The sequence below is a fragment of the Tinamus guttatus genome, unplaced genomic scaffold, assembly GCF_059628265.1.
Source record: "Tinamus guttatus ecotype Peru unplaced genomic scaffold, ASM5962826v1 Tinamus_guttatus_pri_ptg000133l, whole genome shotgun sequence".
NCBI classification, from domain to species: Eukaryota; Metazoa; Chordata; class Aves; order Tinamiformes; family Tinamidae; genus Tinamus; species Tinamus guttatus.
Window position 1 is genome coordinate 2,055,958 of NW_028288667.1, and position 18,390 is coordinate 2,074,347.

The 18,390-nt window shown below is 37.4% G+C and overlaps 1 protein-coding gene across 2 annotated transcripts in view; it reads right to left on the bottom strand.

Annotated features, from left to right (window-relative positions):
- The window catches only part of TMEM163 (transmembrane protein 163), an 87,494-nt gene that overhangs the window by 18,422 nt on the left and 50,682 nt on the right, over window positions 1-18,390 (bottom strand). For both annotated transcript variants that reach the window (XM_088521801.1, XM_088521800.1), the window contains 2 exons: window positions 17,199-17,242; window positions 16,018-16,109 (listed from right to left, as the gene is read on the bottom strand). In XM_088521801.1, the coding sequence (XP_088377927.1) occupies window positions 16,018-16,109; window positions 17,199-17,242 (136 nt within the window). The remainder of the gene's footprint in view (window positions 1-16,017; window positions 16,110-17,198; window positions 17,243-18,390) is intronic.

Consider the following 18,390-nt stretch of genomic DNA (forward strand, 5'->3'; position numbering starts at 1 on the left):
TTTAATGCCAAGAGCGTTGGGAAGAGAAAACAGTGGAACATCATCACCCTTCCTTAGCATATCTTCTCTTCATGTTGCATCGGAGGAGACAGGTGAACCTGCCCTGACCTTTGGCTGGACACAGTTTTCGCACAGTTTGGACAGTTTGGGGTAAGCCTGATCCCTGTAAGCCTTCCTCCCACCCAAGCGGAACTGCAGATGTCTGACACCTCTGCTTATGCCAGCAGAGAAATAATGACTTCAGCCCTCTTGAGCAGCTCATCCTATTCCCCAGATGAACTTTTACTGTGTCTAAAGCATTCCCATACTCCTACTTAACCTGAAACAGCTAAAAGAAGAAAGAAAAAAAAAGTTAATAATGGAGTGGCAGGAATATTAATAGCAGAGAGAAATGCAGTGTGGGGCTTGAATCAGAACTGAGTCATCGCATAAGCAAGCCTACCAGCTCCTTTATCCACTGGCTTTTGGAATCTGCAGCCATGCAAAATTCATAGCATTGTAACACCTAAAGTTTATGTCTCCTCTTTGCCTGAGCATACCAACTTATCTGCTATAACAATACTGCACTGTGCTGTCTTTTAGCCTTGTTTGACAGAAAAAAAATAAGTTTTGCATAGCGTGCGGTCTAAAAACACAAAATAAGTAACCTCCAAAAATTAGTCTTAAAAGTAACCTCCAAAAATTAATCTTAAAAGTAACCTCCAAAAATTAATCTCAACTTTTAATTGAAGCAGATAATAGCCAAATTGCACTTGATTATTGTAACCTTGCTTTATTTTTCAAGCCATTAGACAACAAAAACTTTCATGTGAGCCTGTCATCTGCCATCTGGTAAGAATTATTTCAACTACTCTGCAACTAAGTAAAATGTTTGCAGCTGCAAGTGCAGGGTGTTAGTGCCAGGGTTCTAGGCAAAGACAACTTCATCAATAACCATCTATCACACTGAGGAGCCAACTGCCATTTCTAGACAAGCTCAAGACAACTCAGATTTGCCTATAAAAATTAAAAAAAATAAAAATTAGGATTCCCTATAGGTAGAGACAAGAGGAAAAAGATTTATTATTTCAATCACAGACTAAATACCAACCTTGCCCAGAACTCTGTAGCGATTAATCTTCAAAGTAACAAAGCAATTCTACTTCCTGCATCTCTTGTCATGCTCTTTTCTTGAGTAGAGTCTTTAGAGCCAATGGGCTCTTCTGTGTAAGCAGCAGTCAGCTTGAATCAAGGCTGCAGATTTAGACTTGGTTATTAACATTACAATACTCTCTAAAATAAATAAATAAATAAAATGAATAAAATGTTACATACATAGCTACAGAGAAAAACAAACTGCTATACACTACCTCAAGAGAGATCTAGGTTAAGCTTCTCAAGGGTGACTGAGAATAGTTTTCTCCAATCAGTTGACTACTAAAAATACCCATAGCAACATGTCTCACTTTTTAATTATTATCCCACTATCTTGCTGGCAAAGGGAGAACAATAATATAGTGCCAGTGAGGGTTTGCAATGAAGCCTTGGGTAATTACTCCTCTCCAGTCGATCTGCTCTAATAGTAGCAGGAGCGGTGCAATAGAATCAAGGATTCACAACAAGTTAGTGATGCATATCAATACGTTCTGTAAAAATGTTTTAATTTTCACTTAACAGCTCACAGATACGGTTGTTGTGAGCCGGGGGATGGAGGAAAACGATTCTGTTTACTTGGTAATGCGTCTCTTACATCCTGGAATGATTTTTACCAGCATATTTCTGGTTCATTAAAATAGTCAATGAAATTTAATGATGCTACGTGGAATAAAACAAGCTTGTCAGCAGCAATCCAATTAGTTCCCAGTTCTATTGCATCTAAAATGCAATATTAAAAACCTAACCTCCCTCCCAATTTTACAATGGTACAGATAATTAAATGATTTTGTTATTTTGGCTCCAGGTAAGCAATAACTAGAATCATCAGTTTCAGATATTTCATCTTCTTAATATCATTTATGGACTTTAAAAGATATTCTAGATATTTACAGAAAAAAAAGGCAAAAATATATATTTCTGGGTGTTGCATATATTGTTAGGTCTAGACTTTCTGAAAGGACCCCTGACAGTAAATACCGCATAGTCTTTCACTGTTATCATTGCCTAAGGTACTGAATTTGCTCACAAATGTCCTGCATCTGCTTCATTGTCAGAATCAAAGCAAAAGTTCCTCAAATTTGTAAGTGCTTGCAGTTCTGCTGATAACACGGTTACAATAACAGTTTAAACACAAGTACAAATTACCTCCAAATGTTTATATTAAGAGATTTAAAGGTGCAGTTTGTGAGGACCAGGGATCACAAAGTAATGTCTGCAGCAGACAACAATACTGCATGCTTTCATACAGGCTCACCTCTAATATGAGTCTATTTACACCCTGTAATATTTTTCTTCATGTTAAAACTAGGAAATTAAAGTTTTCTACAAAAACATAATATCTAGAAGGATGCATCTCTCTAATAACATTACTGAGATCATCACTGACTTAGTTTATGACAGATTCCTAATTCTAGACCAAAGAAATCCAAGACAATCCCGATCAATTCTGTTTCATCCATTCCCTCCCCTTTTGTATCTTGTATCTTCTAACCTGGATTGCATTATAATGCAACATTCATCACATTCCTTCATGTTTGTCTGAAAGTGTGCATCCTTCAATATTTGCAAGTCAGCTCTTACTGCTATCTCATCTCATTTTTAATTTCCCCCGTAATATTGAGTTTCTCATCCTACATCACTAGTCTGAGGATCTGCATTTTGTGGTCTTTGCTACTTGTGCTGTGTAGATACTTGAATTGGGCCTAAAGCTTCCCTTAACTTTGTTACTTACCTAATGTCTCAATCTATATGACTCTCTCTCTTCTTTTCATACAGTGTTCTGCTCAATCTTCCTCATCCATTGCTGTATCTTAGATCACCTAATTTTTTGATTACTTGGGGTTTTCTGATTATTTTTACATTTTCCAGTGTAAAGAACCTTGCTTACCTTATTCACAAAAAACAATTATAGTAATTTCTGTGAAGCTACTAAGTGCAAGATGACAAAACAACAACAACAAAGTAATTACAAACACTGGGGTTTCTAACAACATTCATCTGCAGGTAAAAATGATATTCTTCTATTTCTGCAAAACAGGCTTCAGTCCCTCATTCAATTCTGTTTGCTATGATACTATAAATAAATGATACTCCTATTCACTACATACATTTATGTTATGTTCCAAGAGCAAGTATACTCTCATTTAGTTTAATTCTGGATTTTTAACATGATATAGTTTTCAAAAATAAATTAATTTTTCACCAGGAGAACAAGTGGAACACTTTGCTCAGAAAGAACGTGACCCTCCTTCTTGTGGGCTTTCAAGACTCGACTAGAGCTCTGAGCAACCTATTCTGATCTCATTGCTGACCGCTTTGAGCAGGAGATTGGACTAAAGACTTCCTGAGGCCCCTTCCGACCTGAATTATTCTATGATCCTATGAATTTTTATTCATGAAATCTTTATCTCTGCAGGCTCTGTCAATGTATTTCAGCACTAATAGTTCCTAACAGCCCAAGGAGGGGAAATATTAAAATCTTTACAGGCCATTTTCACTGCTGGAGTTAAGAAGTAGTATTAAAAATATTACTTTGCAAGAAACTACATCAGCATTAAAATGCACTGCAGGCCAATATGTGCAATATGAGCTCTAAGCCCAGGAATAATGTGAGCTTTTCAGCAAAGCTGAAAAAATCAATTTTACGAAGGATACAGCATTTAATCTCTGTATAAGCCCATTAATAAATCCTCTGGAGTTTAAAGGAAAAAGAAAAAAAAAAACACTAATTAATTTAATACAAACCACAAATGTGCTGATTCATTTTTCCATATGATTTGAAAGGATTTTAGTATTAGTGGGTGAAAGACTGAGTGATCATGTATGGGATCCTGTATGGGAAGTCACATGGCACAAGAACATAGCCCAAGAAAAAATAAATACTGATACCCAAAAACTTGATCAAACAAAGTTCATCTTTCAGTCACCAACAAACTTTTTTTTTTTGTGGAGGCAGGTCAGTAGGTTCTGACTGACAGGGATGAAATGAACAGGGTAGAGAAAATGAGAGAGGACTGAGAAAAGTCAGTGGATAAACAAGATACGATGGGAAAAAGGGAGATATGATTTTGGGAGGAACCAACTGAGATTGGTCATTTTGTTTTACTGGCATTTTGGTAGGACTGGATAAACAAGATACGATGGGAAAAAGGGAGATATGATTTTGGGAGGAACCAACTGAGATTGGTCATTTTGTTTTACTGGCATTTTGGTAGGATGGGATGTTGCAAATTAGAGCTTTTCTTTGCCTTTTCTTTCCCCAATCTCTACTGCAACCCCCTGCGCTCCCAAGATCGTCTTCAGTGAGAAGAGGACATGGCCTGTTCAGACCAACTTCACCCTATATCATAAACACAACTCTGCCACCAATTATTTTTAAAATAGACACCACAACTATGAGGCAACTGTTCCTGAGGACTTGTTCCTTGCTGCCCATGTTGCAATACTACCGAGGAGAGAGAATTCTAGCCATAGGTTTTATTAGGATATCCAGAACTGTGAAGATTGTAAAATCTGCCTCATAAAACCCATGAAAGAATCTACTCGATTAAAAAGAACAACTACTAGCCACTGTGGTGTACTACTGAATTACATTAGCAAAAGATAATGCAAAGCCAGCCTCAGTCTTGAGTTGTCCTGCTTTTCTCTGGTGTTCTAGAGTTAGAGCTGAAACTGCGTCCAACTAGACACAGCTGTATTGCTTGCCTCTGCTTATTATTGTGATGTAGCTTATTTATTACCAGGTTTAGTCACTGCTGTGGGTTCAAACATCCAACTATACAGAATCACAGCTGTCCAGAGTGTTTACACCTGCCTGGTGCAGAGTGAAGAGGGAATAGCATCACTGCAAAATACACAGGAAATAAGTGCCTCACTGTTCACTGCATATGTTCCATAATCTACCTCCCACTGCTAGGATCTGGATCAGCGCTGTTATAGACACGGCTTTTTCTTGACATGGGGAGGAAAAAAAAAGCAGATATGAAACAAACAGGATTCATTCAAATAATATTCCAAGAATTATTTGTAAGAAAACTTCTCAATTTTTGTATTAGAAAATGTCATTGCATGGCCTGACCTCATCTTCCACAAAATGCAAGGGAAATGCTGTTTATATCTGAAGGCTCAGATGAGATATGCTAAAGATGCATTTCATGCTAAATGCTATAGACCTTTTAAAACTTTTATTATCCTCAGGAATTTCACTACTTGCTCAAAACCAGAGTATTTACCTCCTCTAAAATGTGGAGGTGAGCTAGGGCAACACTTCCATAAATAATTTGATTTTCCAGGTATTAAATATCTGCCAAAAAGAGATTATTGAAATGCCTATAACTTAAGATATTATAAAAACTCTTACAACCTATTTTCTACTTCCCAGTCTGTACAGACTGTGCAATTGCACTTATGGTACATGTGCTTTAATCATTCTCAGGGCTTGTGAAGTGATGATCGCGTTCCTCGCCTGAACAGCTGAAAGAAGTTATCAGAGCTTCTTTCATACCTCCGCAGATGGAAATTAAAGCCTTATGAGAATTTCTGTAATACTAATTTTTATGGTGATTATTAAATCCCAGTACCAGTCAACACTATACTCCTGAGTATATACTTGTGAATACTAGGCAATACACACAAATACTGCCTAATAAACTACCAGTAAAGTCAAAAGACATTCATCAATTCAATAAATTTTGGATCTAGCTCCAGTAAAATCATTGCCAAGTCTACAGATGCCACACTTTTAGAAACAGATTTTAGTATGTATAAATATATACATTTGCTATTTCATATTTAATATAAATTCTATGTGTGAGGATTTTGTGTGTGTGTGTGTATATAAATGTACGCACACACGCATTTCTGCCTGGATAACAGCAAAGTTTATGATTGCTTGATGATTGCTTGATTATGATTTCTTCGCTTGCATATAGGATAATAGATTTATGTAAAAGTGATGGAGCCTAATGAGTCTGCCTCGGAAAGCAGCTCTAAAACCTGTACCCATTACTATACCTGGATATAGCATTTGGCTAAATATTTTAGAGAAAAATTGCATCAGAAATTTTGAACAAGGTTAAAAAGAAGTTTTCTTCTCCAATAAAATAGATACCCAAGCCTAGGTGAACACTTCCTTTGCAAACTCTGCACCCTAGTCCACTGGCAATAGAGATGTTAATGTTTCACATGAGGTCCCACTCATGGTGGTTTACAGCTGAACAAGAACTGCGAGTGCAGTTCAGAGCTATTCACAGTTTGCTGGCTATCTCTACGCATTTGATATTTTTCCAGATCACTTATTCCATTCACTCTTTACAAAAGAGTTTTTCCTCCAGCCACAGAGGTTTGCCCTGAACTGTGGGTAGTGTGGATTTTGCCATCTGTTCATCAAAACTCTTTCCTGTGTAAGGCTCGGATAAAATTATCCACAGTTTGTTCAGATGTGATTGATACTGTTGGGTCTGAATTGAGAGGATTATTTTCATTCAACACTACCTAAATAGACAGTGCTCATTTAGTAGGGCTAACCAATACAGCAGAGCTAATTTGCAGGTAACAATTTAAATACAGTCAAATATTTGAATATTGTATTTTTTTTCTCACTGTGAACCAAGATAGAAAATACCTTCCAACCATACAGATCAGTATGCTGTCTTATTGTGAAGCAGATGGGGGAAAAAAAGGGCAGTGTTTGCCTAACCTGATAGTATAAAACTGAGCTATTTTTCCCATGAAAGTTTATTTCCAATTGTTTTAAGCTTTGAGTACAGAAGTAGGAAACATGATGATCCCTATACTGCGTGCCTAAAAATAATGTCCATATACTTAATATAACTTGAGTAAGGTATGACCAAGAGCCCATGACCAAAAAAAATGGGGTATATATTCTTAAGCAGCATCATCTAAATATAAAAGAGAGGAAAAGAGGTTTCAATCACTTTAAAAAGAGAGGTTCACTCTGTTCCAGCTCCCACCTGTCATCACATCTTCTGAGGAAACAGGAAGTCTTCACACGAATTCAGCATCCACCAAGGCCTCACATTGCTCACCAGCCACACAAACCTGCCTGCTTTCCTTAGCCAGCAGATGTGGCACTGCAAGGGTGGTGGTGATGGCTCATTACAGAATTTGCAGAGGAGAGTAAAAAAAGGACAGTCCCAGTGAGCACCCACAAAGCTAAATTCAGTGATGCCACAGAGGCTCTGGAGTGTCCTTGATTTGGACACAAAAGATGACAGAGTAAAGGTAGGTATAGGACTAGAAACAGTAATGCAGCACAGAGTACTAAGGGATCATTTAATGAAGCCATACATTTTCCCCTAGGAACTACAGAGGGATGCTGTGCCCATTATCTGTACTCCCCCTAGCTAACAAAAATTAATTGAAATGGCAAATAAGTTCAGGAAAATGAGGTATCAAAGGAACATTTATCCATAACATATCCATACAGAATATGGGAACACTATGGCAAAGGATAGTTGCTTAAGATACTCTCAGAGTGGGTGTCTGCTACTCCATGTATAGTTGCAGTGAATAGTCTATTTTTGCTGTTTACTTAACCATTCTTTCTTAAATATGCCTTCTGCTTTGTACACAGACTCAGTACTTTTTAGGGAAAATCACTGCTCATCATGGACAAACAAGATGAGGAGTTTAATTTCCCCTGATTTTTCACTCGGGAATTAAAACTTATGGTTTTTTTTTTTCTTTTTTTTTTTTCCTCAATTTTCGAAGGGTTTCCAAGCACTACTAGCATTACTTATGCATTTTTAGGCAGAGCAGAAACCCGAGGTTCCCACTGTGCCACAATCCTTACAGTAATGTGGTGATATATGTTTGCTCTAATTTGCTTTATTCCTCACATCCCTTAAAACAGTTTTCATCTGTCTGAAAAATATTACACTGCTAACATAGCTGTGAAAATTTAAGGAATGTATCAAAGTACAACGTGTGAATTCTGTTTGAAATGGGATCCGTCAGCCTATCTCAGGCTGACTATTTTGACTACGAGGCTTGTTTATCTTATCTCCTATCTCTTGCACAAAACCATGAAATTACATGGGGGAAAGAAAACAAGGCTCTAGCACCTGGTATAGAAACAACAATAAACAACTTGCAATTTAAACAACTCAGAGAAAGAAATGGTTGCTGCTCTATGCAGGCTAGTTTCCGAAGTCTAAACTCCAGAAATGAAGGTAGCTACACAGTTGGGAAAAGTTTCCCGTCACTTAAGAGGTTTCTCCAAATGTCTAAGATGTCTAAGAAGATACACACTTATAAAAGAAATGTTTTGTTAAAAACTGTGTCCTTCTAGTCAAACATCCACTGGTTTGTGGGAGTATTTATGACACTGATATGTCTACTGGCTGCCCTGCCCCATTTACTAGAAGAGGTTACTTCGGATCAGAAACTGCCAACAGGGCATATGCTGGGAGAGAAGACCAAAGCTGCTGGCTAACCTGGAAAACCAGCCCTCACCCACAGCCATCTGCATTTCCGAAAAGACAACAGGGAGAAAGCATGTTCCCCAGATGTGCCGAGACCAAAAGAAGAAATTACTAACCTGGGGAGTCTCAAAAAGGCTGCTGACAGCGTTCACTTCATAAGATGCTTTTAGGTATCTTAACTGCTGCATCCTACTGTTACATAGCCATAAATTTCATGCCTATTGCCTGAAGTCCTAGAATACTGTCAGAACGATATCCTTTTTCTTTTCCTTCCTCCCTTCACTACACTGGGTTCCTGGGGAAGTTCTCTGACAACTGAAAATCACAATGAACCAGCACCAGGTTGGTCTTTCATGAGACAGAAAAAAAAAAAAAAAGGCACAACAAAACTGAGTACTCATAAAGTGAAGCCAGATGTATTCAGGTTAGAAATAAGATATATTCCTTTAATAGATATATTCCTTAATTAAACATGGGAATAGAGTAGTAAAGGACATGAGAGATTTTCCAATTGTTGCAGTCCCTAAGGAAGCATCAAGGGTCCTTCTAAGAGTTTGGTTTTACTTCTAACTGAAGCTGGGAATTCTTGGATCAATGTCTTAAGCTTGTGCTATTGCCGATGTCAAAACAGCTGAAAACACTGGGTTCTGCCCAAACCATTTAAGAACCTATTACGAATCACATCCTCAGTGGAAACATTCTTCTTTTGACCACCGGATACAAGCATTCTGATAAAATCATGTCTAGCTGCCATAGCTCAGGCGTAATGTATGGAGATGAAAGGTAAGCTGACACACAGCAAGGATTTTAAATGCCATCTAACAGCAAATCTGTCAAGATTGCAAGACCTTCCCAATTCTCGATCTACTGTTTTTAAATACAGCATAAGGCAAGCAAAGCTATGCAAAACAAATACAGAAACAGAGTTAATTTAAGCCACCTACTGTTCCAAGTAAAGTATCGTCTTATCATAAAGAAAGAGCATACCAGAATATTTCCCCACAGAGGATAGAAAGGTTTATTTTCACCTCATAAAACCTTTCTCAGCAGCAAGTAAAGGTACAACAGACATGTGCACCCTTATCTGACACACAGGACTTTATCTAATTTCTCTTATTTTAATATTACAGCCAATGTTTTGGATGATGGCTTCATGAATGTAAGAATAAAAGACTTAACTGCACTCATTAGGTAAAATGTCATGGCAACATTGAGTGCTATGAGCTTATTATGAATTATTTGTCCATGATACAATGCACTTTTGTAATTACAGTAATAAAGGTAGAAATAGCTGAAGTCTAACATGTGTAATCAAAAAACAGTTCAAGAAATGTGAGCTCTCTGCTCTTGGCTTTATGGCAGCATGCTGATTATGAGTAAGGTTTCCTATTTACTCTGGCGCTGAGTTAAAAAAGATGTTAACAGACTGGTTCTTTGGAAACACAGAATTTAACTCAGTATCTTCAACACAATAATACATAATAAGCACCAACTGCAATTGTCAAGAATGACAATGTTAAATATGCTGCACCAAGCTAGTTTTTGTAATATCAAAATACAAGCCCAAACAAAATGCATTAGCCAAAAAGTCCTAATAGCTGTGGATGCTAAGGGCATCAGCAAATAATCAGCCCCTGCTTCCATCATAGAGAAATTCAAGACTGTAGCATTTCAAGAATTTCAAGCTCTGTATCGGTGGAGTTATTGCTTCATAGCCTAAAAGCAGTATTGCTCCTTTTGACCTGAGTAGGCTGCCAGCACTCTATTAATTTAGAGAGCAAAGTCCTGTTTCCCTGGACAGAGGGGGAACCAAATAGGAGATGGTTCCTTTGTTATTAGTTCCAAACCTTTTCCAGCCAACTGTATATAAAAAGCTTTTTCACAGGGCTGCGAGCCCAAACTTTTTTTTTCTTCTTTTTTTTAACCTAAAACCACTGTTACCACATCAATTTCTATGAAGTTTTAGTCAAACTATAGAACTTCCGCAAACCTCCGAGTATCTGGGTTGATTCTTCTCTGTATGGCCATAAATGCTACACTAATATAAATAACAGGTATTTTTCTCTTGGAACAGTGTGGTCACACCAGCTCTAGTCCAGGTGCCCATGTTTCGCTGTCTCATGCTTCCTGCACTAGGCAGTTAGGGGCTCTTCCTCATTTCTCAGAAACATTGTCAGCTGAGCTTCATTAAAGTCCAAGGACTATTCAGGGACTTTCTAAATCTGTGTGTTTAAAAAAAAAAAAATCTGTCTCTATAATATCTATCTATGATAGATAACTGCGATAGATATTATGAGAGAGAGGGAAAAGATGCAGCATTAAACGGAGTGGAAGAAGTAACCTCAGAAAACCATTCCTGAAAGGAACTATAAAACTGCTGATGGCTTCATATACAGAGAAAACAGTAAATTTGCACTGTGCCTTTTTCCCATGAGACCAACTGTTGTTTAAAATAAGAAGTGAATTTGCAATCACAAAACATACAGAAAAGAGTGCCAACTATTTTTTGGCCAACAAAGAAATATTTACTTTGATTAATGGACAACTGCATACAAGTTTTTCACTAATGTAGTTTGCCTACTTCTGGGCTTTATTTAAGTACATATTCAAACACATAAACTTCTTGTAACAACTGTTGTTCCTGTCTCATGTTCCTAATGGCTCAAAGAGTTTCCCAGCTCTTCAGAGGAAGATTCCTGCAGCGATGAAGGTTACACAGACCAGTAGCAGAACTTAACAAACAAAAACACGTATCAGAGAACTGTTAACCAAAAGGCAAATCTGTGTTTTAAGCTGCCCGTGCTTGCATCAGTGAAAACCAGGCCAGCCTAGAGATATTCACCAAAGTTTTGCCAACTGCATTAATAAGCAAGATGATCAATAACTAAGAGCTGAACAAGTTCCCCTAATAATCTCCCATTTTCAGTGACTAAATCTACTCCTGGGACAACTTCTTAAGAGGAGAATCACAGAATGGTTGAGGTTGGAAGGGACCTCTAGAGTCCAACCTCCCTGCTCCAGCAGGGACACCCATAGCACATGACGCAGGGTGGTATCTAAGCGGGTTTGGAAAATCTTCAGAGAAGGAGACTCTACAACCTCCCTGGGCAGCCTGTTCCAGTGCTCTGTCACCCTCACAGTAAATAAGTTCTTCCTCGTATGGAGATGGAAATTCCTGTGTTTTAATTTATACCCATTATCCCTTGTCCTGCCACTGACCACCACTGAGAAGAGTTTGGCCCCATCCTCATTATTTAAGAGAATATGGGAACAGAAAAGTTCTGGTGCTTCTGTCCAGGTGATATGATCTGCTTGGAAGAATCCCATGGAATATGACCCTGGAGGGAAAAGGAATGCAGGAGAGCTGATGGATTTTCAAGGACCATCTCCTTACATCCAGTGACAGGAAAAGTGATCACATGCACAAACTGAAATGCAAGGAACTCCATTCAAACCTATATATATATATATATGTATGTATATATATATATACATATATTTTTTTTCCCTACTGTGAAGGTGATTCAGCACTGGAACAATTTGCCCAGAGTGGTGTAGAGTGTCTATCCCTTGAGATATTCAAAACCCAACTGGACAAGGTCCCAAATAACATGTTCTATTTTGTTCTACTTTGAGCAAGGAGTAGGGCTAGAACATTCTTATAAGTCACTTCCACCCTCAGTGGTTCTATGATAGTGTGATTCTGTATCAAGTCTACAAGTACAGCACTTAACAGCAGTAAGATGCACCAGGTCCAAAGTAAACAGGCAGATTCTCTATTGTATTTCTGCAATCTCTGGTTTAAGCAACTACATCAGCATATATTCCTTCCTTTTACTTTTTCCTGTCATTAAGAAAAACAGGGAACTGCAAGAACTTTTTGGTCATAGTTTTAATCTTTTGTTCAGCCCTCTCCTCCTTCCTGGATTTCTCAGTCATTGCTTTTTCAATGATTTGTTCAACACTTCTAACTTCCCTGCAGGTTTATCTGCAACCCATGAGATCATGCCAAACAAATCTGGAATTCATGAATCACATGCCCAAACTCTCTTCCCAAATATCTGTAGCCCTTTCTATCTTGCAAGAGGTATGATTCTTTCAACTACCATTCCAATATACCTGGAAACGTATTGTTGAGCGTTTTTATGCCTGCCAAAGCAGAAAGTGAAGTGGGAACAATCCAAAAGCACCAGTCACCATCATATCAGATGTTCAGCCCACTCCTACATCCTTCCATTAATGAGCTGGCCAGACAGAATGAAGCAGTTCCTGAGTCTTACAACGTTGTAGTGTTTTTTATCTGATTTGTGTGAATTTTCATTATACTTCCAAAACCACTTGATATATTTACAAAATAAAGCATAAAAAAGTCTTTACAAGTTAAGATGTACCTTGAGGCCTGCCAGACATCTTTTCATGATAGCTTAAGAAAAAACCTTTATGAATAAGGCTTCAGAAGTCTTCCAGCAAGCTTCAGCCTTTCAGGCCACTAATATCAAATAATTTTCAGTAGAAATGGATCCCAAAGGTTGAGTATTCTGTAGTTACTGCATGTGAATCATGAAAAAAATGAGCAAAGATCTGAGCTGTCCATCTTTAATCACATGTACACTGAATAAGTAACTTCTCATCTTGTTCCACAAAAATGGAAACATCAGAATTAGGAAAAATGAAATGACATCAGTTAAACTCTACAGGACAAATTTTCAGGATAGACACTTTACTACAATCCTTCTGAAGTCAGATGCAATTGCATGGGTTCAACTTAACAGAACTTGGCACATAGAGTTGATATCTGCTATTCAGTCTTAGTACCAGCTTATGAAATGTTGCATTTCCAAGCTTCCATATGGCTATGTGCTCGAGAATGACTACACAATTCTTTTATATCTTAGCATTTTATTATATGTGTTTAATTTGTAGTGTATAACTCTGGCTGTACTCTCTATCTTTTTCTGGATTTTTTATTTGTAACTTTATGTTCTCTCTCAACCAAGTCTAACAGTGGATCTAACTTTGACCTCAGTGAGAGGCTTTACACTGATTTCCTGCTGTCAAGTGTACAAAATAGCAATTTTTATACATTTGCGATATGTAGTTTATTGGCAACTGCACTTAGCTCCTGTCAAGCAGCACAGGAATGTGGGTTACTTTTAGGTAGAGCTACAAAGAACTAAACTGAACATGCTCTGATACACCTTGCTCTGGTACATCACAGTGATAGACAGACAAAAACCCGGATTTTGCACAGGCAGGTAGCTCCCATGCTAAGGCAAAGTATGGCTGGGGACTCAGAAACATGAAAAATGCACAGCATGACATAAGTACCTACATGAATTTCTACCAAACTCCCCAGGAGTCTGAGAGCAGACTCACTGAGGCATTGGAACACAGAAAACAAGGACTGTGAAAGAATGAGTGTAATTACAGACACATACGATATAAAGATTATTTACAAGATAAAGAAGCAGCCAGGAGGAGCCATGCAACATTTCCCCAAAGTAGATGAAAAATAATTACATGCAGCTTTTCAAGAAAGATATTGATTAAACACAAGAGGAAATTATAAATGTGCCTCCCTCAAAAATCTGGCACAACTAATAAATGTCTTAACAGATACAATCATCTCTTTCCTTGTCTATACTATGATTTGTTTGTCAGTCTTAGAAACTGAGAGATAACCAGATTGCCTAAGCAGTGATTAATATTCTCAGCATATGGTAATGTTCTTTCACTCAGTACCAGTCTCATCACATAACCTTAGCTGTCTTCGACTAGAGGGCATGACAAGTAATTCATTGACTTAATTTAGCCTTATGAAAAGCAGAGGGATTATATGAAAGAAAATTAAAAATGAGCATAAAAAGCAGGAAAATACGTTTGCCACTTTGCTTGTTCACTTTGCTGGCTTAGCCACAGGGATATGCTGATTCTTCTTTTGTATTGGGATTTATTCTCTGCATAAAGTAAGATTCACTTGAAAAAGCCCAGCAGAAGGAGATTTCAAAAGTGTGTTAATTAAATGTTGATGAGGATCTCTGTGGACGCCCACAAAAGCGGATATGTAGGAAATATGTGTTAAGATGTCCAAATTTGTGCAGAAAAACTAATTTTAATCAAATATTTCTGCGTTTATTTTTATGAATCAATGCTCTACCAGTATGCTGTGGCCTTTAACTCCAAACTATTATGTATGGAACCCTGCCAGGGAGGAATTCACAGCACAGGCAAGCTGTTATATTGAAAAATAATGCTTACTCTTTTCGTAGGTTTTAGGTAGTGATCGGGAGGACAAGTTTCTGTCCCTTCCATATTTTTTGCAATTGATCCTTTGAGTTTTAATAAAGCCCAATCTCATCACGTTTGCCATCTTGAGAAAGCAACTACATTAATGGTGTTTCAGGATAAAAGCTACTGCATCACCCTGTATTTCAAAATCACAGTCTACTCCTGAGAGATAGTCGAGTTACCTTCAAACAGGCCAGATGGGGTGCTGCCAGCTATGGCAGCACATCACAAGAACAAAGCAGACAAACCGAGATTATGCTGAACTCCAGGCTGCCCACACTGCACTATAATTTTCCATCTAGATAAACTCTAAATTTGTGTAGGAGGTAAAGCTCCTTCTTATGCACTAGCTGGAGCAATTCCTTAGCCCATCTCCACCAGATCGTCTAGCTCTCACACGCATTCCCAAAAGAAATGCTACAAAATGACATGGTGCAGAATATAATTTCCTCTCTGATAAATATTGCACATCAGACTAAAGATTTTTTCCATATCATTCATATAACAATCATTAAATATGCTTAGCATTTGCGAGCATATACTTTCTATCATATAGAAAACATGGAATTACTGATATACCCTTCCTTAGCAAAACAGCAAGCGTTCCATAATAAAATGTGTACGTGTGCCTCTCTCTTTGTACAGTGGTTTTAATAGGCACATGTTATCCAACTATCATATCTTCACCAGAATCTAAATTTTGTCAGGTGTTCTGCAACCTCAACTTCTGATAAGATCACTAGAACCTGAAGCGATTCAGGTTCAAAGCGCAGGGAATCAACATGAGGATTTATGGGCCAACCTTATTAAGGCAAGCATAAGTATAATACAAGAATGTCTTTGAAAAGCATAGTCTGGTAGGCATAATATAGAAAAATGCAAAGTAAGATACGCATAAATCCATTACATATTGCAAATACAGCTCATTTGATACAGATGCTGTACAGATGCCCTATTATCATCCTGGCTGAGAAAGATCCCTGTCACAGGGAGGTTTGCCCAAGTAAAGGCTTGACGTTCAGGATCAAGCAGTAAATGGACATAACAGATGAATACTTGCTGACATGACAGAATGTTTTTGTCATAGGAATCTGCAATATCACAGCTTGACAGGCCACTATCAAAGCCAAAAGTAACTAAGTGCACTTACATGTACTCCCTGTGTGCAGAATGAACAGCTGCTGCGTTGCTGTAACGCCACAGGACGATCACTGAGGACAAAACGTCCAGCGTAGCATCGAACTGAAAGAGATACAGAGTCAACAGGTTTGTGGGCCATTAATGTGCCTTGCACTTACACAACGCATTTATCATCATCATGTTGTACAGGCACAAAGCAGCTTCAGAGATATCATTTTAATGAAAGTAGGATTTATATTCATTAAATTGATCTTCACATTTTCCCATATATTATTGCACAATAATTCACTTGAGAGCTCAGTAAATCAATCAAGGGATTAAGAACTTGATGCCTGTAAGCCATCACCTAAGGAGAAGTTCAGAAAAACAACCCGCAGCTGTGGTACCATAAAAGTTAAAACACTAATGAGATTCTTTCTAAAATAAGAAGTGTTTTAAAATGCCAGACAAGCATTCCTTTTCCCTGAAAATTCATTAATTTTCTTCAGCAGAAGGTTTTATTTCAGAGTAAAGAAATATTATTTTAAAACCTCAGTTTATATAAGATCGTCTGTTATTCTATATTGTCATCAAAATCAACATATTCGTATTTCATGTAAACGAAGATGTGATGTTAAGTAACACCTACAAATTCTTCAAAATATTGTCTTGTCCCACTGTAAGTACCCCATATTCAAGTCAAACTTTCTACAGAGTCGAATGAGACAAAATATTTGACATCTCAGCAACTTTAGATTTCACATATTTTGCTCTGCACACATCAGTAAAAATCACAGCAATTTGTAGAGAGCAAAATTCTCATTCCTAAATCAATACGAGTTTTATCATAGATTTCAATAGGAGAGGAATCGCACAAATTTCAGAAGATAACTTCAGAATTTGGATCAAGATCAACATGGAAAATGAACAAGCTGAAAAGTTTTGTAGAGCAAAAACTTATCTGGTGGGCAGTATCTATCAATGACAAGATACAAGCATTGATATTAAGTCCATATAAGACTTCACTATACTTTTTCCATTTCTGACTATGAAAACTCTTTATCCTTTCCCAAGGTGACTTCAAAAATATTTTCCTGAATGATTATTGATTTTGCAACCTTACCGTGAACTTACAATAAGAAAAAAAAATCACGTTCAGAAATAGCACATCATAAAAATTATAGGAAATGGTTAAATTGTAACTCTACTTACAGCAAATCCAAATGATGATGCACTGTATCTCATTACGGAGACAGCTAAAGGAAAGAAAATATTATTTAGAATCATCTAAAATCTTCTCTTAGATCTCTTTTTCTTATCTGGGAGCTGTAAAACTAGTTTCAACAAACGGGCTGAGTCTCTCCCAGTTCCCACTACAGTGACTGTCTGACGCTTAGAAAAGTGTCTGCAAGGGAGGCCTTGTGCCATAGGTCATGGTAGAGAAAGGATTCCCTTTCTTCCAAATCATGAACACATCCAGATTTTAGCATAACACTCAGAAACTGTGTGTTAATGTTCAATAGCAAATTAAGTCATCTAAACCTACGTAGTCTGTAAAATGCTACTGAGTTTCTGATAAGTGACCTGAAGTTGTGCACTTCAGCACAGGGAGCGTTTTACTGTAAGCTACTAATATAATGGTCAAAAACCCAGAGTCTAAAATACAGAAAAGCCACTCCAATGACAAAACAGTCAAAATTAAAAAAAAAACACATTTTTTTTAATAAAGTTCTGTATTCAAATAGTAGTCTGTAACATCCTAACACTTCTTGAATGAGGGCATGAGATGGCCTGCTATAACTTTCCTCCCTTCTATTTTCAAAAGCATATGCCTGCTTTTTGAGAGGGGTAAAACTCAGAAAAAAACCTCAGTAAATTCAGTAAAATTCATTGTACCTACTGTGTTTATACAAGCATTATCAAGCAGCATGGTTGAGACTTCAACAAATTCACAAGCCAACAGTAATATTGTGTTTATGAGCAAACTCATAACATTGAACAGCATTGAACAGCTCTACTTTTCGCGTTAGAGTCTGTAGATTGTAGAGTGAAAACAGGACTCATTGAGCAGGATCTAAAATGCACAGGACTCCAGTTTTAACATCTAAGGTGTTTCTGAATAAAGCATAACCAGAATAATTTCGTTACTCTTTCATGAACAGATCAGGATCTGCTAACTTGGTAAGAAAAATACATTTTAGTAAAAATAAAAATACTTCAACTGTGAAACTAGACTCATTAACAACTTTGTCAATCTTTGGTTGACAAAAGCAATATCTGATTTTTCATATTTCAGTATTCATTAGAACAGCTTGGCAGAAGAGAGCTGCTATGGTTTGACTGTTCTTTTCAGAAACTGAGCTACTGTTCTGTGTCTGCATAAACACCCATTTAAAAAATCTTA